This window comes from Anser brachyrhynchus (genome assembly GCF_964034855.1).
Source record: "Anser brachyrhynchus genome assembly, chromosome: 6".
Classification (NCBI taxonomy): Eukaryota; Metazoa; Chordata; class Aves; order Anseriformes; family Anatidae; genus Anser; species Anser brachyrhynchus.
In genome coordinates, this window is record NC_137700.1 from 40,451,846 (window position 1) to 40,478,679 (window position 26,834).

At 47.4% G+C, this 26,834-nt stretch overlaps 1 protein-coding gene across 1 annotated transcript; it reads left to right on the top strand.

Annotated features, from left to right (window-relative positions):
- The first annotated feature begins 2,549 nt into the window (after positions 1-2,549).
- DMBT1 (deleted in malignant brain tumors 1) lies at positions 2,550-26,834 on the top strand. The gene is made up of 30 exons (XM_080596560.1): positions 2,550-3,881; positions 5,437-5,481; positions 5,768-5,815; positions 6,309-6,350; positions 6,485-6,526; positions 7,134-7,445; positions 7,707-7,748; positions 8,041-8,088; positions 9,004-9,315; positions 9,577-9,618; positions 10,227-10,538; positions 10,802-10,843; positions 11,136-11,183; positions 12,111-12,422; positions 12,684-12,725; positions 13,018-13,065; positions 13,983-14,294; positions 14,556-14,597; positions 15,205-15,516; positions 15,778-15,819; positions 17,014-17,325; positions 17,455-17,496; positions 19,009-19,320; positions 19,579-19,623; positions 20,459-20,612; positions 20,819-21,027; positions 21,646-21,818; positions 22,400-22,791; positions 24,682-24,959; positions 25,631-26,834. The coding sequence occupies exons 1-30, from the start codon at positions 3,824-3,826 to the stop codon at positions 25,801-25,803; spliced, it is 4,593 nt and encodes a 1,530-aa protein (XP_080452686.1). The 5' UTR covers positions 2,550-3,823; the 3' UTR covers positions 25,804-26,834.

Genomic DNA, 26,834 nt, shown 5'->3' on the forward strand with positions numbered 1-26,834 from the left:
TTGTTTGTGGGATTTTCTAATACACCTCTGTCTTTATAGGTGGTAGGGCTTGTTACCCTGGCAAAAATCCAGTTGTCCTGCTGAAGTTCAGTATGTGCAAGGATGGGAGCCTCCCCTGTTTTTCTTCCAGAGCTTGTCTGAAAGCTTTTAAACGCTTGGGTCCTTCAGCTGAGAAAATCAACACCCAGTAATCCTGGCTTTTCCGTTATGACCCTTGCTTTTTTTCTGCTTTTTAACCTCTGAAACAAGATAAAATTCATGAGAGATACAGCTCTGGGCAGCACAATGTAGATATCTGCTGTGCAAGCTACCAGTTAGGAAATCTTGGGGAACACCTACTTAAGCTGGGCTGATAATGAAAACCACCACTGGCTATCGCTGTAAACTTATCTCTGGGAGTCGAGACTGTTAGTCCTGTTGGCTTCTTTAGGGTCGAAAGAATTAAGTAATTTTAATGTGTTGTTCTGTTTTGTTGTTGTTGTTGTTGTTGTTGTTTGTTTTTTTCCCCACTTAGAACTACAGGTGTTCCTCCCCACATCTGTATACTTGAAACAGAGATATGATGAGACATGGGACTGGAGTTTAGTATGACAGGTAACAAAAAGGAATGCTTACTCTATTAGCTTTTGAATTTCCTCAAATACCACATGTAAAAAAAATTATGCACACTATTTTTTTTATCCAATAATATTTCCTGCAAATAAAATGTATTATTTTTAAGTAGCTTAATTCAGCTTTTTCTTTGCATTTTTATGTTTAATCACAGGATAATTTTTAGATGGCAAGTTTTGGCAGGTATATAGGATGAAGAGAAAGTCCTTGACAAAGATACCATGTTGTGGTGAGATAATTAAAGAGTTTTTCAAAGTTCACAAAGTCATTGAAAGTCTTTAGAAGTAAGCTATTGTTGTCATGTTCTGAGAACAAATGGAAAAATCTGTAGGTTAGTTAAAACAAGACATGGAAACATGGTCTCGAAAGGAGCTGGAATGGTTAAAACCTTCTAGACAAAATGATTTATGTGGGTTAATTTCAGCTTTCTCTAGGAGTTTGCTGCTTAACAGTTTGAATACGCTGTAAAGTAGCATAAAAGTTGAGTAACATGTTGTAAGTGGATTGGTGCTGGGAAGTAATCACTGCAAAACTTCTAAATGAGTGAGGAGTCATTTCACAGGAGACTTCCTGCTGTGATTTTGGTATGTGCAGTATAAAATAGAGGTACTAAGGGATTTTTTGTACAGAGGATGCTGGCATTCAAGCAGATGTAAACCAAAGGTACCTGTTATTAAATCAGAAGATACAGGTCCTAAGTTAACTTAAAAATGTTGACTGGAAATGTCAGAAATTTCCTGTTAGGCTGGAATACGGTGAGGCCTGGCAAGAACTCTGAAAGCCTAGTTTGTGATAAAGAGCTATGCTTGCAGATTTAATGCTTCCACATTTAATGCTTTTATAATAAAATGCTTTTATGCTTCCACATTTAATTAATGTGGATAAATTCAACCACTGCACATCTAGTCCTCTTCTGTTCTTGAACCTCCTTGACATCATCCATAAATTTTCTATTCATGGTACCACAGACCAGCTGAGGCTGAATGACATCTCTGGAGATCATCTGGACCACCTCCCTTCTCTAGGTGGGGTCACCAAAAGCAGGTTGCTCAGGACTGTGCCCAGTCAGATTTGACTATCTGTAAGGATGGAGGAATCCACGGCCTTGCTGGGCAACCTGAGCCAGTCCTTGGTCACCCTCACAGTGAAATTCAATTTTAAAAATTTTTAAATGGATTTTACTGTACTTCATGCCCATTGCCTCGTCCTGTCACCACTGAGAAGAGGCTGGCTCTGTCTTTACTCCATCCCATCAGATCTTTATACATACTGATGAGATCCCTCTGAACCTTTTCCAGGTTCAACAGAGGCTCTCTCAGCCTTGCCTTCTATGAGAGATGCTCCACACCTTTAATCATCTGAACAACTTCTCTAGACTTGCTCTAGTATGTCCATGTCTCTCATGTACTGGGTAACCCAGAACTGGAACCAGAACCCCAGGTGGGTCTCACTGTATTGGGTTTACGTGGCAAGGTTTTGGTGGCAGAGGGGCTGCAGGGGGGGGCCTCTGTGAGCAGAGCCCAGCAGCTGCCCCATGCCAGATCAGAGACAGCTCCAGCGAAACCAGCACGCTCACCAGTGCTGAGCACAGGGGATGACAGATCACCTCCCTCAGCTGCTGGCAATGTGCTTCTGAAAGCGGCACCAGCGTGCCATTGGCCATCTTCGCTGCAATGGCACGTTGTGGGGTCATGGTCAATTTGTTCACCAGGACCCCAAGGTTCCTTGCCTGCAAAACTGCTTTTCAGCTGGTTGAGCACCTTGGCCTGTACAAAAATGTTTTTTTTCAAGAATTTAAAGGAAGGAAAATGACCCCACAGCCCCTTCCGAATCATGATGTGTGATCACTCCACTGAGCACATGGTATTGTTTTTCCTTTTGTCAGGAACAGCAGAGCTGTGAATAGCAATGTTCATGCTTCCATTTCTTCATTACATGAATACAATCAGTTGTATTTACCATTGTCCTCCAGTTTGTTTGTTCTTCTCAGTGACTGCTTTGACAACTTCTGATTCTGTTTCTGGACCCTGGTCTTTTGTCTTTTCTTCCTCTATTCTAGTGCTGTTAAACTTTTCAGAAAGAGAATTCCTTATTCCCTTTGTCTCTAGACCCAAGCTGTGCCTTGCTGCAAGAGGAAGGTTGGAGTATACCATCAGGAATCACGAATTATGTCAGCTATGTGGTTTGATTGGTGTTTGTATCATAGCCAAAATGGACAGATAAGTATAGCCTGGATGAAGTGCAATGAACAGAATATAAGACCAACAAATATCCTGTTTCTAGCTGTCCTGTATTTCTTCTCATCACATGGGGAGAAATAGTAGAAGTGCAATATAGTGACTCCAGCTAACAAATTAGCAGGACAGGCTGTTGTTCCCTTAGCATTCTAAAAATGCATTAAGACTTCACACAGACCAAATAATGAAACCAGTTCAACAGAACTTTTGGGTTTTCTTCAACCCATATTTCTTTCTCTTTTGATAAACTTCATGATTCAAAGGATTTTTTATTGTCAAATTCAGCTAAGGAGCATAGTGGTAGATTGAGGGAAGACATTGCTAAACCAGAGCAAGCTCAACAGAGGTCCCTGGTTAGGCTTAGTTAGGGTATTTAACAAATAGCTGACATTAATTTATTTTTGGTACAAGACTCAATCACATGTATAATGTGCTGTTTGTTGACAAGCAACAGAGAAGCAAGCGTGTAATTTCAAGAGGAAACCATCAGAAATAGAAACATTTATGAGACCAGAATTCTTTCTTGAAGGATTCATCAGAAAGCCTGGTATGAATTTGATGCCTCACCTTGCAATGCATTACAGTCTGCTTACTTAAGCCATTAGCTACAAGCAGCAAGTAAATAAAATTGGTATGGTAGGTGCAAAGAAACACATGGGTTCACCAGTCTGGTTCCAAAGGTAATGCTGGGCCTGCACACAAGTCAAATATATAGTTAAGATAATTTGTATTAGTGACGACAGCACAAATTTTACAGGAAATGGAAACTTTGTTCTTCATAGGTTATCTTTCTGTAAAGATCAGGTAGTCATAAAAATATTGGATAAGAAATCAGACACAACTTGGACCATGACTGTTAAACTACATTTCATAACCACCTATTGTTTGGACAGACTGGCCTTGGGAGCCTCACCCTTTCACAGGTGTAGAAGTATAAATTCTGATGCTCTGCTTTATTGGCACCTCTTGGCAAGATGGGTACCAACAAGATCTTGCTTTTCCTCCTAAGTACAGCACTTCTGGATGCCACAGGTAAACCACTTAAAATTTTTAAAACCAGTATTTCCAAAAAAAGGTAGAAAAAAAGGGGATGTCTTACGCTTCTTCAGTGGTTCCATACATGTAACTCATGTGCTAATATTATCAACTTTGTGCAAAGATTGGATGTAAAACGGGCTACAATTTGATAGCATCATGTTGTCTTATTAAAAATATGATCCATTCAACATTGTGATTAACTATTATTTATATTTAAGTAAATTTATTACAATGAAATCAGTATCGTTCCAACTTTAACAGTAGTGTCCTGTAACGTAGATTAAACCAAATAAAAAAAAATAAATGACCTTGAATATACTAATAAAAGACTTTGCTTAAATCTGTGTTTTTCAATATGAAATTATGAAAAAATGTAGTTCCTTGGCTGTAATGTATACTTGCTTTAAAAGAATTCAAAGTTAACCTTCTAGATGCTTATGGAACCACCCAATACTTATTTAACTTTATATAACTTAATAGAAGCACAATAGTAAGACACAGTTGCTATCATGCATGGCACCATGTAGTACCAGGGGCATGCATTTTCCTCCCAGTTATGCCATTGAGATGGTCATGCACACAGACGGAAAACCTGGAGACTGTAAAAACCCAGCCTTGCACATTTACACAACCAAATCATAACAGAGACAGTATTCAGGTAGGTTGTGCTTTCTCAGAAACCAACATTTAGTATCACTGAGGACTTTCTAAATACTATTGATATTTCACAAGGGTGATATCTTGGACTCGCCATTCTCAGCAGACACCTCCTGAGCAGTGTTATGCCCATCCGCATCATGGTTTGCATTAGCAAAGGGACTTCCCAGCTTTAATTCAGGCACATGTGCTTTTAAGACATAGGCAAAAAAAAAAAAAAAAAGGTGTTATAATCCTTCTAGGGAAACCTGTCTGTTTGCTGAAACCTATCTGTTGTTCTTTGCAGCTATGAATAAGAAAACATCCTTTGCATCCTTCCAGTATTTAAAATATATTGGTGGGCAAAATATACAGCAGGCCCTTTTCTTAAAGCACATTTTCAGCAAATCTCCCTCACACCTCTCCTGTGTGTCTTGTCAGAAGATGCGTCAGTGTGCTGTTTTAAGAGTCATTGCATGGATTGAGTATGTCTCAGAAAAAAAGTTTGTCTAGCTGTTTTGTTTTCCCATTGTAAACCCATTGTCTCAACTGATATTTGTAGCCTTAGAAAAAGTAATCTGCATAGTTTTATTTATTTACTTTAAATTGCTTACAAATTGTATTTCTGTCAGTTTCTACATAAGATTGTACAACTAAATCCCTATCCAAGGCATTGGATTGTACAACCAAATACACAAGTATCTAGCTGAGAAGTAGATAAAAATGAAAAAGGAGGAATTCTGGAGAAATTCTCTCTTCTGGAAAGATTCCCGTGTCCAAATAAAAGATCATGTCTCACAGTCTGGAAACTGTGAAAGCACATCACTGAATAACCCAGAACTGTGAACAAGACTTGTAATGCTCCTTCCTCCCAAAGTCCCTCACTTAATTATTGCTTTTCCTCAATCCACAGGTACAAGTATCTCAAGAAGGTCTATGACCATAAGTACACTTACGGGTACGTCTGCATCTCCCATGGCTCCTTTCTCTGCATTCTCCTTGGGCGGCACTGGTTAGCAGCCCAAGCAGCTTGGCGGTCTGACGCTGCCCAGTGCCAGGTTTGGGGGAGCAGGAGGGCAGTGCTGGTAGCCACACGCACCAGGGCAGGGCACGGTGCTGCCCCTGGAGCTGTCGTGTGCCTTGCCTGCAGGCATGGAGAGCGTAGAGCTCAGGGATGAACCATACCCTGTCCAGATTGCTCCTTCATCCAGAAGTCCCTCACTTGCTTCTTTCTCTTCCTCCAGCAACAGATACTACATCCACGACGAGCCCATATCCCACCACAACTCCAGGTACGTCTGCATGTCCCATGGCTCCTTTCTGTGCGCTCTTCTCGGGCTGCACTGGTTAGCAGCCCAAGCAGGTTGGCCACAAGCATCAGGCTAGTGCATGGTGCTGCCCCTGGGGCTGTTGTATGCCTTGCCTGCAGGCATGGAGAGTGCAGAGATCCAGGAGAGATTGCTCTGTATCATTATAGATGAGGGATATTCAGGGAAAATATTCCTCACTTGAGGTTGCCCCTCTTCTATGTGGACAAATGTAACGACTCTTTAAACATGCCATTTCCAACAAGAAACTCAGCTTAGTTTACGAGACATAGAGATGGTTCCTTTGCCATTCCTGTTTTGCTCTGTCCCCACCCTGGATGCCCGTGCTAAGACCCCAACACTATGAATCGCCAGCGCGCCTGGTCAGCAGCGCCATGCCCAGTGCTGGGAGCAAACCTGGTCATGCTCCTTCCTCCCAAAGTACCTCACTTACTTTTTTCTCTTCCTCATGCAACAGTTGAAACAGCCATGACGAGCAAAATTCCCACCACAACTCCAGGTACGTCTACATCTCCTGTGGCTCCTTTCTGCAGTCACAGAGAGCGTAGAGCTCAGGGATGCACCGTGTCCTGTCCAGATTGCTCCTTCATCCAGAAGTCCCTCACTTGCTTCTTTCTCTTCCTTCCTCTGCAGCTGCAATAACCACGACGAGCCCATATCCCACCACAACTCCAGGTACGTCTACATCTCCCATGGCTCCTTTCTGTGCATTCTTCTCGGGCGGCACTGGTTAGCAGCCCAAGCAGCTTGGCGGTCTGATGCTGCCCAGTGCCAGGTGTGGAGGGGCAGGAGGGTGGTGGTGGTTGCCACACGCACCAGGGCAGGGCATGGTGCTGCCCCTGGGGCTGTTGTGGCCCCCCATTGGAATGGCTGCCATATCTTTTTATCCAGATTCCGTTGTGGAGCCCAGAACTGTGCACAGGACTCGAGGTGCAGCCACAGCTGTGCTGAGTTCAGTGGGGCAAGCACTCCTTCCGACCGGCTAGCTCAGCGGTGCTATGTGCACCCCACGTCAGGGCTGGCCCTGTTGGCAACCAGGGCCCGTTGCTGGCTCACATTGAGCTTCCAACCACCAATGCCCCCTGAACCCTTTTAAATCAACACCAGAGTCACAGAATAGAAGGATGGGAGAGGCAAGCCAGGGGAAAGGCGGAGCCTAGTAGCATGGAGGGTGCTGATTCCAGTGGCCTGAAAGTGTTGTGGTGATGAAATGCAACGGTGAGGGAAGGTGCCTGTGTGCCAGCAGCTTTTCCCACGTTTTCCTTGTTCCCTGCTTTCCCAGGTGTCTCTCTGAGCTTGGTGAATGGCAGGAATCGGTGTGAGGGGCGCATAGAGATCAACCACTATGGGAGCCGGGGCACGGTGTGTGACGACAGCTGGGGCCTCAGTGATGCTCAAGTTGTGTGCAGGCAGCTGGGATGCGGCTATGCTGTTTCTGCACTCGGAAATGCCTATTTTGGACCAGGCAGTGGCAGTATTTACCTGGACGATGTGCAGTGCACAGGGAGTGAGTCCTCCCTGTTTGAGTGCAGGAGCTCTGGCTGGGGCGTCCACAACTGTGGGCACTATGAAGACGCAGGTGTTGTCTGCTCAGGTAGTGTTGGTTTTCCTCCATCAATCATAGAGCGATTTCATAAAATACCCCTACTTTGCCTGACAAGGAGATGGTTCGGAGCCACTCTTGCCATTTCTGTTTGGCTCTGTTCCTACACTGGATGCCTGTGCTGAGCCCCCCATGCTCTGCATCGCCAGTGCAACCGGGCAGCAGCAAATTGACCATTGCTGGAGCAAAACCTGCTAATGTTCCTTCCTCCCAAAGTCCCTCACTTTCTTTTTTCTTTTCTTCCCTCAACAGCTGCAAATTCCATGACAAGTCTATATCCCACCACAACTCCAGGTACGTCTGCATCTCCCATGGCTCCTTTCTGTGCATTCTTCTTGGGCGGCACTGGTTAGCAGCCCAAGAACCTTGGCGGTCTGACGCTGCCCAGTGCACGGTTGGGATGGGCAGGAGGGCAGTGCCAGAAGCTGCACGCACCAGGGCAGGGCATGGTGCTGCCCCTGGGGCTGTCGTATGCCTTGCCTGCAGGCATGGAGAGCGTAGAGCTCAGGGATGCACCGTGCCCTGTAAAGATTGCTCCTTCATCCAGAAGTCCCTCACTTGCTTCTTTCTCTTCCTCCATCAACAGGTCGGACATACAGAACCACAGTTGGCTTCCAACCAACCGTTCCTCCAGGTACGTCTATATTTTTCCAGTGTTTTCTGTGCACTTCTTTTGGGTATCATCAGTTGCTGAGTGCCAGGGTGGGCTTTGACTCTTCCGTGGAGTCCCAGACCCGTAGAATATCCAGAGCTGGGAGGGACTCACAAGGGCCATCGAGTCCGTCTCCTGCACGTGTCTAGGAGCATTGTGGAAATGCTTCCTCAGCACTGAAAGGCCTAGGGCCATGACCACTTGCCAGGGAGCCTGCTGCAGTGCCTGACCTGCCTCTCAGTGAAGATGCTGTTCCTACCATCCAATCTGAGCCTCCCCTGAGGCAGGTTTCAGGCATTTCCTCGTGTCCTGTCACCGGAGGAAAGAGATCGGTGCCTCCCTCTCCATTCCCCATCGAGAGGAAGGTGCAGGCAGCAGCGGGCTCACCCCTCAGTCTCCTCTTCTAAGCTGAACAAACCAAATGGCCTCAGCCTCTCTTGCTAATGTCAAGCCCTCTAGGCCTTTCCCCATCCCTGTGACCCTCCATTGGAATGGCTGCAATCTTTTTATATCCTTTTTCTGTCGTGGAGCCCACAGGACTCAAGGTGCAGCCACAGCTGTGCTGAGTTCAGTGGGGCAAGCACTCCTTCCGACCGGCTAGCTCAGCAGTGCTATGTGCGCCCCACGTCAGGCCTGGCCCTGTTAGCAACCAGGGCCGGTTACTAGCTCATGTTGAGCTTGCATCCACCAATGCCCCCCGATCCCTTTCAAAGAAGCACCACAGTCACAAAATAGAAGGATGGGAGAGTCGAGCCAGGGGAAAGGCGGAGCCTAATAAAGCGGAGCGTGTTGATCCCAGTGGCCTGAAAGTGGTGTGGTGATGACATGCAATGGTGAGGGCAGGTGCTTGTATGCCAGCAGCTTTTCCTACGTTTTCCTTGTTCCCTGCTTTCCCAGGTGTCTCTCTGAGCTTGGTGAATGGCAGGAATCGGTGTGAGGGGCGCATAGAGATCTACCGCAATGGGAGCCGGGGCACGGTGTGTGACGACAGCTGGGACCTCAATGATGCTCAAGTTGTGTGCAGGCAGCTGGGATGCGGCTATGCTGTTTCTGCACTCGGAAATGCCTATTTTGGACCAGGCAGTGGCAGTATTTACCTGGACGATGTGCAGTGCATGGGGAGTGAGTCCTCCCTGTTTGAGTGCAGGAGCTCTGGCTGGGGCGTCCACAACTGTGGGCACAGTGAAGACGCAGGTGTTGTCTGCTCAGGTAGTGTTGGTTTTCCTCCATCAATCCTGGTGTGCTTTCATAAATCGCCCTTACTTTGCCTGTGTTGGAGAAGGTTCAGAGCCACATTTCCTGTTTCTCTTTTGCTCTGTCCCCACGCTGGATGCCCGTGCTGAGCCCCCCATGCTCTGTATCACCAGTGCAACCGGGCAGCAGCAACACGCCCAGTGCCGGGATGAAACCTGGTCATGCTCCTTCCTCCCAAAGTCCCTCACTCACTTCTTTCTCTTCCTTCCTCTGCAGCTGCAATAACCACGACGAGCCCATATCCCACCACAACTCCAGGTATGTCTGCATCTCCCATGGCTCCTTTCTGTGCATTCTTCTCGGGCGGCACTGGTTAGCAGCCCAAGCAGCTTGGCGGTCTGACGCTGCCCAGTGCCCGGTTTGGATGGGCAGGAGGGTGGTGGCGGTTGCCACACGCACCAGGGCAGGGCATGGTGCTGCCCCTGGGGCTGTTGTGGCCCCCCATTGGAATGGCTGCCATATCTTTTTATCCAGATTCCGTTGTGGAGCCCAGAACTGTGCACAGGACTCGAGGTGCAGCCACAGCTGTGCTGAGTAAAGTGGGGCAAGCACTCCTTCCGACCGGCTAGCTCAGCGGTGCTATGTGCACGCCACATCAGGGCTGGCCCTGTTGGCAACCAGGGCCCGTTGCTGGCTCACATTGAGCTTCCAACCACCAATGCCCCCTGAACCCTTTTAAATCAACACCAGAGTCACAGAATAGAAGGATGGGAGAGTCGAGCCAGGGGAAAAGGCAGAGCATAGTAGCGTGGAGGGTGCTGATTCCAGTGGCCTGAAAGTGGTGTGGTGATGAAATGCAACGGTGAGGGCAGGTCCCTGTGTGCCAGCAGCTTTTCCCATGTTTTTCTTGTGCCCTGCTTTCCCAGGTGTCTCTCTGAGCTTGGTGAATGGCAGGAACCGGTGTGAGGGGCGCATAGAGATCAACCACTATGGGAGCCGGGGCACGGTGTGTGACGACAGCTGGGGCCTCAATGATGCCCACGTTGTGTGCAGGCAGCTGGGATGCGGCTATGCTGTTTCTGCACTCGGAAATGCCTATTTTGGACAAGGCAGTGGCAGTATTTACCTGGACGATGTGCAGTGCACAGGGAGTGAGTCCTCCCTGTTTGAGTGCAGGAACTCTGGCTGGGGCGTCCATAACTGTGGGCACAGTGAAGATGCAGGTGTTGTCTGCTCAGGTAGTGTTGCTTTTTCTCCATCAATCATAGAGCGATTTCATAAAATACCCCTACTTTGCCTGACAAGGAGATGGTTCGGAGCCACTCTTGCCGTTTCTATTTGGCTCTGTTCTTATACTGGATGCCCGTGCTGAGCCCCCCCATGCTCTGCATCGCCAGTGCAACCGGGCAGCAGCAAATTCACCATTGCTGGGAGCAAAACCTGCTAATGTTCCTTCCTCCAAAAGTCCCTCACTTTCTTTTTTCTTTCCTTCCCTCAACAGCTGCAAATTCCATGACAAGTCTATATCCCACCACAACTCCAGGTACGTCTGCATCTCCCATGACTCCTTTCCTTGCATTCTTCTCGGGCGGCACTGGTTAGCTGCCCAAGCACCTTGGCGGTCTGACGCTGCCCAGTGCGCGGTTGGGATGGGCAGGAGGGCAGTGCCAGAAGCCGCACGCACCAGGGCAGGGCATGGTGCTGCCCCTGGGGCTGTCGTATGCCTTGCCTGCAGGCATGGAGAGCGTAGAGCTCAGGGATGCACCGTGCCCTGTAAAGATTGCTCCTTCATCCAGAAGTCCCTCACTTGCTTCTTTCTCTTCCTCCATCAACAGGTCGGACGTACAGAACCACAGTTGGCTTCCAACCAACCGTTCCTCCAGGTACATCTATATTTTTCCAGTGTTTTCTGTGCACTTCTTTTGGGTATCATCAGTTGCTGAGTGCCAGGGTGGGCTTTGACTCTTCCGTGGAGTCCCAGACCCGTAGAATATCCAGAGCTGGGAAGGACTCACAAGCGCCATCGAGTCCATCTCCTGCACGTGTCTAGGAGCATTGTGGAAATGCTTCCTCAGCACTGAAAGGCCTAGGGCCATGACCACTTGCCAGGGAGCCTGCTGCAGTGCCTGACCTGCCTCTCAGTGAAGACGCTGTTCCTACCATCCAACCTGAGCCTCCCCTGAGGCAGGTTTCAGGCATTTCCTCGTGTCCAGTCACCGGAGGAAAGAGATCGGTGCCTCCCTCTCCATTCCCCATCGAGAGGAAGGTGCAGGCAGCAGCGGGCTCACCCCTCAGGCTCCTCTTCTAAGCTGAACAAACCAAATGGCCTCAGCCTCTCCTGCTAATGTCAAGCCCTCTAGGCCTTTCCCCATCCCTGTGACCCTCCATTGGAATGGCTGCCATATCTTTTTATATCCTTCTTCTGTCGTGGAGCCCAGAACTGTGCACAGGACTTGAGGTGCAGCCACAGCTGTGCTGAGTTCAGTGGGGCAAGCACTCCTTCTGACCGGCTAGCTCAGTGGTGCTATGTGCACCCCACGTCAGGGCTGGCCCTTTTGGTGACCAGGGCCCCTTGTTAGGTCATTTTGAGCTTGCTTCCACCAATGCCCCCCGATCCCTTTCAAAGAAGCACCACAGTCACAAAATAGAAGGATGGGAGAGTCGAGCCAGGGGAAAGGCGGAGCCTAATAGAGCGGAGCGTGTTGATCCCAGTGGCCTGAAAGTGGTGTGGTGATGAAATGCAACGGTGAGGGCAGGTGCTTGTATGCCAGCAGCTTTTCCCATGTTTTTCTTGTGCCCTGCTTTCCCAGGTGTCTCTCTGAGCTTGGTGAATGGCAGGAACCGGTGTGAGGGGCGCATAGAGATCAACCACTATGGGAGCCGGGGCACGGTGTGTGACGACAGCTGGGACCTAAATGATGCTCAAGTTGTGTGCAGGCAGCTGGGATGCGGCTATGCTGTTTCTGCACTTGGAAATGCCTATTTTGGACAAGGCAGTGGCAGTATTTACCTGGACGATGTGCAGTGCACAGGGAGTGAGTCCTCCCTGTTTGAGTGCAGGAGCTCTGGCTGGGGCGTCCACAACTGTGGGCACTATGAAGACGCAGGTGTTGTCTGCTCAGGTAGTGTTGGTTTTCCTCCATCAATCATAGAGCGATTTCATAAAATACCCCTACTTTGCCTGACAAGGAGATGGTTCGGAGCCACTCTTGCCATTTCTGTTTGGCTCTGTTCCTACACTGGATGCCTGTGCTGAGCCCCCCATGCTCTGCATCACCAGTGCAACCGGGCAGCATGAAATTGACCATTGCTGGAGCAAAACCTGCTAATGTTCCTTTCTCCCAAAGTCCCTCACTTTCTTTTTTCTTTTCTTCCCTCAACAGCTGCAAATTCCATGACAAGTCTATATCCCACCACAACTCCAGGTACGTGTGCATCTCCCATGGCTCCTTTCTGTGCATTCTTCTTGGGCGGCACTGGTTAGCAGCCCAAGCAGCTTGGCGGTCTGACAATGCCCAGTGCGCGGTTGGGATGGGCAGGAGGGCAGTGCCAGAAGCCGCACGCACCAGGGCAGGGCATGGTGCTGCCCCTGGGGCTGTCGTATGCCTTGCCTGCAGGCATGGAGAGCGTAGAGCTCAGGGATGAACCATACCCTGTCCAGATTGCTCCTTCATCCAGAAGTCCCTCACTTGCTTCTTTTTCTTCCTCCATCAACAGGTCGGACATACAGAACCACAGTTGGCTTCCAACCAACCGTTCCTCCAGGTACGTCTATATTTTTCCAGTGTTTTCTGTGCACTTCTTTTGGGTATCATCAGTTGCTGAGTGCCAGGGTGGGCTTTGACTCTTCCGTGGAGTCCCAGACCCGTAGAATATCCAGAGCTGGGAGGGACTCACAAGGGCCATCGAGTCCGTCTCCTGCACGTGTCTAGGAGCATTGTGGAAATGCTTCCTCAGCACTGAAAGGCCTAGGGCCATGACCACTTGCCAGGGAGCCTGCTGCAGTGCCTGACCTGCCTCTCAGTGAAGATGCTGTTCCTACCATCCAATCTGAGCCTCCCCTGAGGCAGGTTTCAGGCATTTCCTCGTGTCCTGTCACCGGAGGAAAGAGATCGGTGCCTCCCTCTCCATTCCCCATCGAGAGGAAGGTGCAGGCAGCAGCGGGCTCACCCCTCAGTCTCCTCTTCTCTAAGCTGAACAAACCAAATGGCCTCAGCCTCTCTTGCTAATTTCAAGCCCTCTAGGCCTTTCCCCATCCCCGTGGCCCTTCATTGGAATGGCTGCAATCTTTTTATATCCTTCTTCTGTCGTGGAGCCCACAGGACTCAAGGTGCAGCCACAGCTGTGCTGAGTTCAGTGGGGCAAGCACTCCTTCCGACCGGCTAGCTCAGCAGTGCTATGTGCGCCCCACGTCAGGCCTGGCCCTGTTAGCGACCAGGGCCGGTTACTAGCTCATGTTGAGCTTGCATCCACCAATGCCCCACGATCCCTTTCAAAGAAGCACCACAGTCACAAAATAGAAGGATGGGAGAGTCGAGCCAGGGGAAAGGCGGAGCCTAATAAAGCGGAGCGTGTTGATCCCAGTGGCCTGAAAGTGGTGTGGTGATGACATGCAATGGTGAGGGCAGGTGCCTGTTTGCCAGCAGCTTTTCCCACGTTTTCCTTGTTCCCTGCTTTCCCAGGTGTCTCTCTGAGCTTGGTGAATGGCAGGAACCGGTGTGAGGGGCGCATAGAGATCAACCACTATGGGAGCCGGGGCACGGTGTGTGACGACGGCTGGGGCCTCAATGATGCTCAAGTTGTGTGCAGGCAGCTGGGATGCGGCTATGCTGTTTCTGCACTCGGAAATGCCTATTTTGGACCAGGCAGTGGCAGTATTTACCTGGACGATGTGCAGTGCACAGGGAATGAGTCCTCCCTGTTTGAGTGCAGGAGCTCTGGCTGGGGCGTCCACAACTGTGGGCACAGTGAAGACGCAGGTGTTGTCTGCTCAGGTAGTGTTGGTTTTCCTCCATCAATCCTGGTGTGCTTTCATAAATCGTCCTTACTTTGCCTGTGTTGGAGAAGGTTCAGAGCCACATTTCCTGTTTCTCTTTTGCTCTGTCCCCATGCTGGATGGCCGTGCTGAGCCCCCCATGCTCTGTATCACCAGTGCAACCAGGCAGCAGCAACACGCCCAGTGCCGGGATGAAACCTGGTCATGCTCCTTCCTCCCAAAGTCCCTCACTCACTTCTTTCTCTTCCTTCCTCTGCAGCTGCAATAACCACGACGAGCCCATATCCCACCACAACTCCAGGTATGTCTGCATCTCCCGTGGCTCCTTTCTGTGCATTCTTCTCGGGCGGCACTGGTTAGCAGCCCAAGCAGCTTGGCGGTCTGATGCTGCCCAGTGCCAGGTGTGGAGGGGCAGGAGGGTGGTGGTGGTTGCCACACGCACCAGGGCAGGGCATGGTGCTGCCCCTGGGGCTGTTGTGGCCCCCCATTGGAATGGCTGCCATATCTTTTTATCCAGATTCCGTTGTGGAGCCCAGGACTGTGCACAGGACTCGAGGTGCAGCCACAGCTGTGCTTAGTAGAGTGGGGCAAGCACTCCTTCCGACCGGCTAGCTCAGCGGTGCTATGTGCACGCCACATCAGGGCTGGCCCTGTTGGCGACCAGGGTCCATTGCTAGCTCATGTTGCGCTCGCATCCACCAAAGCCCCCCGAGTCCTTTCAAAGAAGCACCAGAGTCACAGAATAGAAGGATGGGAGAGTCGAGCCAGGGGAAAGGCAGAGCCTAATAGCGTGGAGGGTGGCGATCCCAGTGGCCTGAAAGTGTTGTGGTGATGAAATGCAACAGTGAGGGCAGGTGCCTGTTTGCCAGCAGCTTTTCCCACATTTTCCTTGTTCCCTGCTTTCCCAGGTGTCTCTCTGAGCTTGGTGAATGGCAGGAACCGGTGTGAGGGGCGCATAGAGATCTACCGCAATGGGAGCCGTGGCACAGTGTGTGACGACGGCTGGGATCTCAATGATGCCCACGTTGTGTGCAGGCAGCTGGGATGTGGCTATGCTGTTTCTGCGTTCGGAAGTGCTTATTTTGGACAAGGCAGTGGCAGTATTTACCTGGACGATGTGCAGTGCACAGGGAGTGAGTCCTCCCTGTTTGAGTGTAGAAGCTCTGGCTGGGGCGTCCACAACTGTGGCCACCATGAAGACGCAGGTGTTCTCTGCTCAGGTACCCTTCGTTTTCCTCCATCAATCATAGCGCGCTATCATAGATTGCCCCTACATTGCCTGATGGGGAGAAGGTTCAGAGCCACATTTCCTGTTTCTATTTTGCCCTGTCCCCACGCCTGATGCCCATGCTGAGATTCCCATGCTCTGCGATGGCAACACGACCGGGCAGCAGCAACATCCCCAGTGCCGGGAGCAAACCTGGTCATGCTCCTTCCTCCCAAAGTCCCTCACTTACTTCTTTCTCTTCCTCCCACAACAGCTGCAATAACCATGACGAGCCCAAGTCCCACCACAACTCCAGGTACGTGTGCATCTCCCATGGCTCCTTTCTGCAGGCATGGAGAACTCAGAGCTCAGGGCTGCACCGTGCCCTGTGCAGATTGCACCTTCATCACGAGTGGTGTTCCCCTAGGGTTGGTGTTGGTGCCCATCCTCTCTAGTATCTTAACTGATGATTTGGATGGGACAATTAAGTGCCCCCTCAGTAAATTTTAAGTTGACGCCAAGTTGCGAGGAAGTGGCGATCTTCTGCAGGATGGAAAGTCCCTGCAGAGGCACCTGGTCAGGTTGGATCGATGGGCTGAGCCCCAGGGGATGAGGTTCAACATGGCTAAGTTTCAGATCCTGCACTTTGGTCACAACAGCCCCCTACAGCGCTACAGGCTTGGGGCAGAGTGGCTGGAAAGCTGTGCAGTGAAAAAGGACCTGGGGGTGTTGGTCACTGCTCACCTGAACATGAGCCGGCAGTGTGCCCCGGTGGCCAAGAAGGCCAACGGCAGCCTGGTTGTGTCAGGGATGGTGCAGCCAGCAGGAGCAGGGAAGTGATCGTCCCCCTGTGCTCTGCTCTGGTGAGGCCGCACCTCGAGCGCTGTGTTCAGCTTTGGGCCCCTCACTACAAGAAGGACATCGAGGCCCTGGAGCGTGTCCAGAGAAGGGCAACAAAGCTGGTGAAGGGCCTGGGACACAAGTCCTATGGGGAGCAGCTGAAGGCACTGGGGTTGTTTAGTCTGGAGAGAACAGGCTCAGGGGAGACATTATTGCTGTCTACAGCTCCCTAAAAGGGAGGTGTGGGGAGCTGGGGGTCAGCCTGTTCTCACAGGTATCTAGTGATAGAACTAGGGGGAATGGCCTCAGGTTCCATGAAGGCAGATTCAGGTTGGAAATGAGGAGATATTTCTCCTCAGAAAGTGCAGTCGGGCGTTGGGACGGGTTGCCCAGGGAGGTGGTGGCGTCACCGTCCCTGGGGGTGTTCAAGGAGAGGTTGGACGTGGTGCTTGGGGACATGGTTTAGTGGGTGATATTGGTAGTAGGGGGACGGTTGGATCAGAGGATCTTGGAGGGCTTCTCCAACTTTAATGATTCTCTGATTCGAATAGAGTGGAAGGTATTGATGCCGGTGGCCTGAAAGTGGTGTGGTGATGAAATGCAACGGTGCGGGAAGGTCCCTGTGTGCCAGCAGCTTTTCCCATGTTTTCCTTGTGCCCTGCTTTCCCAGGTGTCTCTCTGAGCTTGGTGAATGGCAGGAACCGGTGTGAGGGGCGCATAGAGATCTACCGCAATGGGAGACAGGGCACGGTGTGTGACGACGGCTGGGACCTCAATGATGCCCAAGTTGTGTGCAGGCAGCTGGAATGCGGCTATGCTGTTTCTGCACTCGGAAATGCCTATTTTGGACAAGGCAGTGGCAGTATTTACCTGGACGATGTGCAGTGCACAGGGAATGAGTCCTCCCTGTTTGAGTGCAGAAGCTCTGGCTGGGGCGTCCATAACTGTGGCCACTATGAAGATGCAGGTGTTGTCTGCTCAGGTAGTGTTGGTTTTCCTCCATCAATCCTGGTGTGCTTTCATAGATTGCCTCTATGTGCCTGGTGTGGAGAAGGCTTGGAACTCACTTGTTCTAAGTCCCTCACTTGCATCTCTCTTCCTCCCTCTACAGCTGCAATAACCACGACGAGCCCATATCCCACCACAACTCCAGGTATGTCTGTATCTCCCATGGCTCCTTTCTGTGCATTCTTCTCAGGCGGCACTGGTTAGCAGCCCAAGCAGCTTGGCGGTCTGATGCTGCCCAGTGCCAGGTGTGGAGGGGCATGAGGGTGGTGGTGGTAGCCACACGCACCAGGGCAGGGCATGGTGCTGCCCCTGGGTCCGTTGTGGCCCCCCATTGGAATGGCTGCAATCTCTTTATATCCTTCTTCTGTCATGGAGCCCAGAACTGTGCACAGGACTCGAGGTGCAGCCACAGCTGTGCTGAGTAGAGTGGGGCAAGCACTCTTTCCGACCGGCTAGCTCAGTGGTGCTATGTGTACCCCAGGCCAGGTCTGGCCCTGTTGGCAACCAGGGCCCATTACTAGCTCACGTTGAGCTTGAATCCACCAACGCCCCCTGATCCCTTTCAAAGAAGCACCAGAGTCACAGAATAGAAGGATGGGAGAGCCGAGCCAAGGGAAAGTGGACAGAGAAATTGGGTGCACCCTCAGCATATTTGCTGATGTCACCAAGCTATGTCGTGTGGTCAACACGTTGGAGGAAAAGGATGCCATCCAGAGGGACCTGGGCAGGCTTGAGAGGTCAGCCTGTGTGAACCTCCAGGGGTTCAACAAGGCCAAGTATCTGGATCAGGGAATACCTAGCACAAATAGAGGCTGGGTGGAGCATGGATTGAGAGCAGGCATGAGGGGAAGAGCTGCTGGTGGATGAGAAGCTCAACATGAGCCAGCAATGCGTGCCTGTGGCCCAGAAAGCCAACCATACCCTGGGCTGCACCAGCAGCAGTACAGCCATCAGGGCGAGGGTGGGGATTCTCCTCCTCTGCTCTGCTCTGCTCTCCTGAGACCCCACCTGGAGTCCTGTTTTCCGGTGTGAGACCCCAGCGCAGGAAGGACATCGAAGTATAAGAACTAGTCTAGAGAGGCGCCACTAAGATGATCAAGGGGCTGGAGAATCTCTCCTGTGAAGACAAGCTGAGGGAGTTGGGGTTGTTCAGCCTGAAGAAGAGAAGGCTCCAGGGAGGCCTTATAGTGGCCTTCCACTACCTAAAGGGCGCTGCAGAAAATCTGGAGAGGGACTCTTTGTCAGGGGGTAGAAGAGGTGTTAGAAAGGGTAATGGCTTTAAACTACAAGAGGGTAGATTTAGATTAGATATAATGAGGAAATTCTTCACTCGGAGGGTGGTGAGGCCCTGGCACAGGCTGCCGGGAGAAGTTGGGGATGGCCCATCCCTGGAAGTGTTCAAGGTCAGGCTGGATGGGGCTTTGGGGTCTGGTGAAAGGTGCCATGGTGTGGGAGTTGTAACAGGATGGTCTTTAGGGTCCCTGCCAACCCAAACCATTCTGTGATTATCTGATTCTATAAAAGGCACAGTCTAATGGAGTGGAGGGTGACGATCCCGGTGGCCTGAAAGTGGTGTGGTGATGAAATGCAATGGTGAGGGAAGGTGCCTGTGTGCCAGCAGCTTTTCCCACGTTTTCCTTGTTCCCTGCTTTCCCAGGTGTCTCTCTGAGCTTGGTGAATGGCACAAACCGATGTGAGGGACGCATAGAGATCTACCGCAATGGGAGACAGGGCACGGTGTGTGACGACGGCTGGGACCTCAATGATGCCCACGTTGTGTGCAGGCAGCTGGAATGCGGCTATGCTGTTTCTGCACTCGGAAATGCCTATTTTGGACCAGGCAGTGGCAGTATTCACCTGGACGATGTGCAGTGCACAGGGAATGAGTCCTCCCTGTTTGAGTGCAGGAGCTCTGGCTGGGGCGTCCATAACTGTGGGCACTATGAGGACGCAGGTGTTGTCTGCTCAGGTAGTGTTGGTTTTCCTCCATCAGTCATAGTGCGCTTTCATAAATTGCCCCTACTTTGCCTGACATGGAGATCATTCGGAGACACTCTTGCCGTTTCTGTTTTACTCTGTTCCCATGCTGGATGCCCATGCTGAGACCCCCACGCTCTGCATAGCCAGTGCGACTGGGCAGCAGCAAATTCACCATTGCTGGGAGCAAACCTGATCATGCACCTTCCTCCCAAAGTCCCTCACTTGCTTCTTTCTCTTTCTTCCTCAGGAGCTATAAATTCCACAACGAGCCCATATCCCACCACAACTCCAGGTACGTCTGCAACTCCTGTGGCTCCTTTCTGTGCATTCTTCTCGGGCGGCACTGGTTAGCAGCCCAAGCAGCTTGGCGGTCTGACGCTGCCCGGTGCCCGGTTTGGATGGGCAGGAGGGCAGTGCTGGAAGCCGCACGCACCAGGGCAGGGCATGGTGCTGCCCCTGGGGCTGTCGTGTGCCTTGCCTGCAGGCATGGAGAGTGGAAAGCTTCACAAGAGATTGTGCTTTGTTCCTCAAGATGTATCTCTTCAGGGATAATATTCCTCACTTGTGATTTTGGACTACACTTTTTAGTAGCCCAGTTTGGTGGTTGGATAAATACCTCAAACCCTGTTTCTACTCCAGTTTTAATTACTCTATGTGTGTTTGCATTTTTCACTGTTTTCCTGTGCATATATTTTGATTTGTTTTAGTTACTAATGCATAGACTGGAATTGTAGTAATTACATTCTTTAATTTATTCCATATAATTAATTATTTTTTCTTCTTTAATCCTACACACTCTCCTCTGTGACTCAGTTTCTTCTGGGGATAGATTTCAGCCTCTGTCGATTTTGTTTCTGACCTTTTCTATACCTTGTATTATTTGGGCCAGTGTCTCTTTCTGTCTCTTGTACACATATATATCTTAAGTTCACCAGCTTCAAAGTAGTACAGAAGAGTCAGAATTCGTTGATTAAATCACCCTTGTAGTCTCAGTTAGAAGAGCATATCCATCCAGTTTCTCTAGAGACTTTACCATCAGTTGCTATGGCTTGGGTACATAAAATATATATTTATTTGTTCATAGGCAAATCTATGTGAATCACATCTGTATGGTTTTTTTTTTTCAGCTAGAAAATATTTTTGTGGTGGCTTATTGTCAAGATCCTCCGGAACAATTCAGAGTCCTTTTTATCCTTCAAATTATCCAGATAATGCAAATTGTTTGTGGGAAATACAAGTGATGAATAACTTCCGCATTATGATCACATTTAGAAGCATTCAGTAAGTAAATTTCTTGTTGCTTGGGCACTAAATAGGGCCCAAATCTCAACTGAAAGCACAGTTCCCAAGTGTGTTTCCAATACTTATAAAGGAATTTTAAATATTATCTGGAAATTGTGTGAATGCAGTATCTTATTTTATTGTTCAGCGCTTGAAAACTGAAGTTTACCGAATGTGTTTACCCTATATTCATGTTGCTTCCTCAGGTTGCAAGGTGGATGCCAGAATGACTATATTGAGATCTATGATGGGCCACCCAATACTTCTCCTCTGCTTCGAAGAATTTGTTCTGGGTATAACGTTGCCTACACATCATCCTCAAACCTAATGACCATCAGATTTCACAGCGACTCCAGATATTCAAGTAGCGGGTTTTATGCTGAATATCGATCCTTTCCAGCAGATCAGAGTACCAGTAAGTTTCCTTCACTTAATAATGCTTTCTTTGCTAAAAGGCTTTTATACCCTGATTTTATTTGCCAGATAAGTATTTGTTAACATTGTTGAGCCACTCCCACAAAGATGATATTCCTTCTTGAATTTCATAACTAGTTATTGACTGATCACTTTCAGACAATAATTGCTTTTTACTTTAAAAAAGACTTTCAATTATGTAATTAGTTGCCCTTAGATGTTTCCTATGATGGTCAGTCTAAACTTATCTTTCTTCGTACCACCTCATTACTTGCACTTTTTTTTTTTTATCCTTGTGGACAAATTTTCACAGAATCATAGAAATATTGGTTAGAAAGGCTATCTGCAGTTTTCCTACTCCAACTTTTCCAAGCAGAGCTATTACCTACACCATATCAGCTCCATTAAGCATTTATCTAACAATGAAGGCAAAACTGGATCTTGAGCTGCTGAGGTTTGTCAGAGACTATTCATATCTAAGCATAAAGTGTAAAAGTAAGTGTTCTGGTTAATGAATTCTCTCCCCTAAACGGTAGTAGCTTTTGCATTTGGTGAAGTTTTAACATGTAAGCATTATCAATTACCTGAATTCATTAATAATTCATATTTTCTTCACTAGCCCTTGTGTGCTTGCCAACATATATGCATGCAGTTATAGAAAGAAGCTATCTCCAGTCACAGGGCTACTCAGCGTGGAGCACCAGCTTGTCTGATTCTTCTTGTAGACCAACAATTACATCGACTCAGGTTATATTCAACATTCCATACAACAGCTGTGGTACACGTAGACAGGTGGGTGTCGATGTATTCTTGAGAGGTCTCCAGGTCTGGGCACAGAAATTTAGTAGACATTTGGGAAACTGCCAAAAATCACAAGGGGCATTGTGGTCCAATGGTATTCAAAACACAGAAAAGAAGCATGTGTTTTGGGAGGCTAAGGTCCGTTAAACATTCCTACTTGTCCTTCCCAAGTATTAGGTAGTCTCTGTATCTATTTCAGCGTGATGTTCTAGAGAAGAAAATGTAGGATAGAGTTGAGTGAACAATCCCATCCAGGATGCTTTGGGTTTTTGTGTATGACGTATGAGGAAAAACATCTTCACTGTGAGGGTGACAGAGCACTGAAAGAGGTTGCCCAGAGAGGTTGTGGAGTGATCCTGTGCAATGTGCTTTAGGTGACCCTGCTTGAGCAGGTGGGTTGGACTAGATGATCTCCAGAGGTCCCTTCCAACCTCAACCATTCTGTGATTATGTGATTCTGTGGCAAGTTCTTTCTGAATAATACGAGGACCTGGCACATACAGAAGTTTATACTGCACAGTGTGAACATGACTGCATGTATTAATTTTGCACTTATCTAATGTGTTGAACAGGGCGACAATGAAACGATCACCTACTCCAATGTGATAAGAGCATCTGTTTCTGATTCCATCATCAAGAGGCAAAAGGACCTTCAGTTGCACATTAACTGCAAAATGCTGCAGAACACCTGGGTGCAAGTAATGTACATTGCTGATAATGACACTGTTAATGTCACTGAAACCCAATACAGTAGATACAATGTGAACCTGACATTCTACAATTCCTCATCGTTCCTGTGGCCAGTGCATGACTTTCCTTACTACGTTGACCTGAATCAGAATTTGTTCCTTCAAGCTTCTCTTTACAGCTCTGACACAAATCTGGTGTTGTTCGTGGATACATGTGTGGCATCACCTGATCCTAATAATTTTACAACAATGAAATATGAATTAATCAGAAGTGGGTAAGAACTTTCTTAGGAATTATTTTAAATCTGTGTACACAGTTCTTAAAGTTCTTCACTTATGAAAGAGGTAATTTAGTGCCAGTGTACATTGGTTGCAATTCTCAATACAAACGCAATTCTAAGAAAGATTTTCTGGCAAAGCCTGAATAAAATTAAATATGACAATTGAAATTCTATTCAGAATTTGCAGTAAAGCACTGAGGTCTGAACTTGTTTCTGACATAGATGAGTGAAGAATTTCCTCCTTATATCTAACCTAAATATACCCTCTTTTAGTTTAAAGCCATTACCCCTTGTCCTATCATTGTATTCCCTGACAAAAAGTCTCTCCCCAGCTTTCCAGTAGGCCCCTTTAGGTATTGGAAGGTTCTCAGGAGCCTTCTATTACGCTGTTTTGCAACAATGTTATTCAAATATTGTTAATGATATCTAGAGAATGATAACCAGAACACAACATAGTCTATTCAGAAAGAAAGCAAATTCCTTAGACTTTTCTTGCTATTCCAAAAATCTAGGACATTTTGCTTGATTTGCTACAAAATGTGACTTTTGATAAAACAGTTGTGGTGTCTTGTAAGGAACGCAAAACAGACAAGGAGATAGAAGCATAAAAGTGTGCCTCTTGGAGTCCCATTTTCTTCTAGGAAGGAAAGGCCTATGCTAATTTATTTCCCTCCTGTGCTAGGTAGGATTTGAATCTTTCTGCCTCCTGGGAGGGTGTTGATATTGGTAACCTTAGCAAGGTAGGAGTGTAGTAACCTACCACTAAGCTGGAAGGTTACAGCATGTATCAGGCTTAAATGTCTCAGTGTCTATTGCCTGCCAAGTGAATGGCTTCCTTTTCACACATTATGTGAATCTGAGAAAGGTTTTCCTCTTGTTGGGATTTCTTTAGATTTTTCTTTTTTTTTTTTTTTTGTAAAAATACATATTCATTAAGCTTTGTGAGCAGGACACTCTCACAGGAGATGGAGCAAATACATTCTGATCTTTTTCCAGTTATTTTTTATTCATGTATTATAGAACTGTGTCAAACAGAAATGTATTGACTGAATGTTAAATCGATAATATCCATCTATAAATATGGGTGTTGGGATATCATTGCAGTCTAAAATAAACCATGAGGACTGTTAGGTCTTTATTAGGCAAATGAGCAGTGAAATATTTTTGGAGATAAAAAAGTAATTAATGACAACTTTGAAATATTCTGGGGTAACAGCTGTGGGTGAATCATTTCACGGTTGTTAAATTTATCTGGAATGACCAAGATCTAGTTTGGGTAATTGCAAAGGCTAGTCACTGATAGAAAGAGAAACTCTGTGACAAGAAAGTTAACATAACAACTTGCTCTGTGAAATGTGGAAATATTTGACATCTGTCAAGTGTTGGGACAAGTGTTGAGCAAGATACAGTTGGGACAGGTGTTGAGCACAGTACTCTGCAAACACCAAAGGACTAGAGAGCCTATTGCTTGCCTGTGATGATGTGTATCAGAATAAGTTTTGTTCTTCCAGGGTAGAAATAGGCCCTTTCTGCTTCTGCAACAACCTGCAGGTAACCCTGTTAGCAAATGCAGAACAGGTCTTCACCTGTACCTTAAACACAGAAGACAGCAGAACTACAAGTTATTTTTCAGCTATTCATGTTTACAAGAACTTTGTTGAGTTATGAAATGTATATATTTTGATTGAAATCACTGGCACTGCTACATGTTTTTGCCTTTTATTTTCTCTTGCTAAAAACATACTTTTGTTAAAAATCCTTTTGAGTTCCCTTATACTCTTACCTTTTGGTTTTATATCTGAACCTGAAGCATATTGCACAGAGATAGTGTAACAGTGTTTCTGGTTAAGACAACTAATCTGTTACTTTCATATCTCTCTCTAGGTGTGTCAAAGATCCTACCTACTCTTCTTACTATTCACCGTACAGAAGTGTCAGTCGTTTTACCTTTAATGCATTTTCATTTGTTGGACGATACCCGTCAGTCTTCCTGCAGTGTGAGCTGGTGGTGTGCAGGCAAAATGACTATTCTTCCCGCTGCTATCAAGGCTGTGTTAACAGGTTCAAGAGGAATGCAGGATCTTCGCAGGAAAAAATGAGTGTTATTGTTGGACCTATTCAGCTTCAGGAGGCTCCCACTGAGAACAGAAATGCTGGTATTGGTAAATAACTTCCACTTGTGTTTAATGCAGAACTCTCTATGTTGCTGTGCATTTACATATCAGTTCAGAAATCTAGTTCTGAAATATGCCTTTGCTGGTTTATTCACAACTCTGCTATAATTATTATGGGCGACATTTTTTTTTTAAATAATGGATATAAAATTGTTTTATAATGTTTACAGACTATTTCCTTTTTATCTTAGATCAACTATTTATTCTGCATGTGTCAAATGGCAATTGATTAAGTTCTGGAAGAGAAATGAGACGTAACCCATCTACCTGCAGGATCTGTATTAGATTCTCAATGCTGTCCCTGCCTGATTTGCATATCTCTTATTTATTAGTGAACAATCTATAGGTCCCCTTGAAAATGTTTTCCAGTGTCCTAAAGCTGGTGTTTCTACTGTCAGGAAATAGCATCTTATGGTCTTAAAGTGTAATCATTATAAGTTCTTAGTTGCTTCATAATTTCTTGCCGTAATCTTTACTTGTTTGGTACGGCCACGGGATCATTTGTTAATGTGTGATAAAGCAATTTGTTTTCTGATCATATCCACATTGCAACATTTTATATCAATTTCTCTTTGCCTCACTAACTTTGAGATTAACCAGCTCAGTAAACAAATCCACTCTATTTGCCAAAGCCACTCTATTTGCTCTCTTCTGCACAGATCTGGCCTCTAACATCCAGGAGAGAGGGGAGTCTGAGAGCTTAGCGCCTGCTGCTAGCTCTCATGTTCCTCTGGCTGTGACCGCCGTGGTGCTGGCAGCTGCCATCCTCACCGTGGGAGGATTTCTTCTGAAGCGCAAACTGCAGGAACCCACCCCGTACCAGATAATGTGAGAGGTGACCAAACATCTGCAGGTGGAGGGTGCAATTTGAACATTTCAGCGCATCTCAACTGAGCTCCTACTTTGAAAGTCTGTCTCAGGAGACTGATTTGGGTGGCTTGAGAAGGAAGAAGTGATTTCTTTTGCCGTGCTTATATGCATATAAAGCATATGGTAGTGTTTTACTGATATGAGATACTCTGGAGAGTAATCCAAGAAAAATATTTATTTGGGGTAAAAGTATCTCTGTAATCAGCCATAAGCAAAAATACACACTTTGCATATAAGAAATTGCTCCAGTACAACCTTCCCTGTTTTGAGGGACATGGTTCTTCACATTTAGGTGTTTCTCTGAGAAAATGTAGACCATTTCTGAGCCTTTGTATAGAGGATGAATATGATCAAACCTGTTATGTAAATGTGTAATTAATAAAAACAAAAGAGAAAACATTTTTAGAGCAAAATTTTGTGTATTTGCAAATGCTTTTCCTATGTGTTTGAGCTCCCAGCTAAAACATTTTCAGACTGAAGAACATGATTTCTGACAAAGTGAATTTGCCAAGCAATGATACGTGCTCTCGTTCTTACGCATTTCTAAATCTGTAGTGGTGGGTGGAAGAGAGAGCGTACGTAAGTTGCCATAAGGAAGTGTCACTGGTCTCCTATCCCCTTGCGAAAACAAATTAAAAACGATAATAAAGGAAAAACCTGTTTGGAAGAACTCACTTACTATGGTGGAAAGGTCACTGGTGTTTGATTGAGAAATGCACCTCTTTAGACATTCTTATTTTCTTGTGAGCTGTGAAAGAGAAATATTTGTTGGGAACAATATAATGTACTGTGCTTGGGGTGGGCTAGAGACCAAGTAGTGACCTATACTCCAGCGTTACATCGTGTCATGACGTGGAGGATGTGGGCAGCTCAGTGCTCATTTCAGCCTGTATTTTAATCATTTCAGCCTGTATTATTTCTTCCTATAAACTGCCTTTTCTAGGTGACCCAAGGTAGGCATCTTCCCACATCTCCATGCTGTGGAAAAGGGAC

What these genes read in the sequence shown, in the direction of transcription:
- DMBT1 (XM_080596560.1), top strand. Translation starts at nt 3,824, where the DNA reads ATGGGTACCAACAAGATCTTGCTTTTCCTCCTAAGTACAGCACTTCTG. An exon ending in AGCACTTCTGGATGCCACAG is followed by an intron (nt 3,882 to 5,436) that starts GTAAACCACTTA and finishes CTCAATCCACAG; the next exon opens with GTACAAGTATCTCAAGAAGG. An exon ending in GCTGTGGTACACGTAGACAG is followed by an intron (nt 21,819 to 22,399) that starts GTGGGTGTCGAT and finishes TGTGTTGAACAG; the next exon opens with GGCGACAATGAAACGATCAC.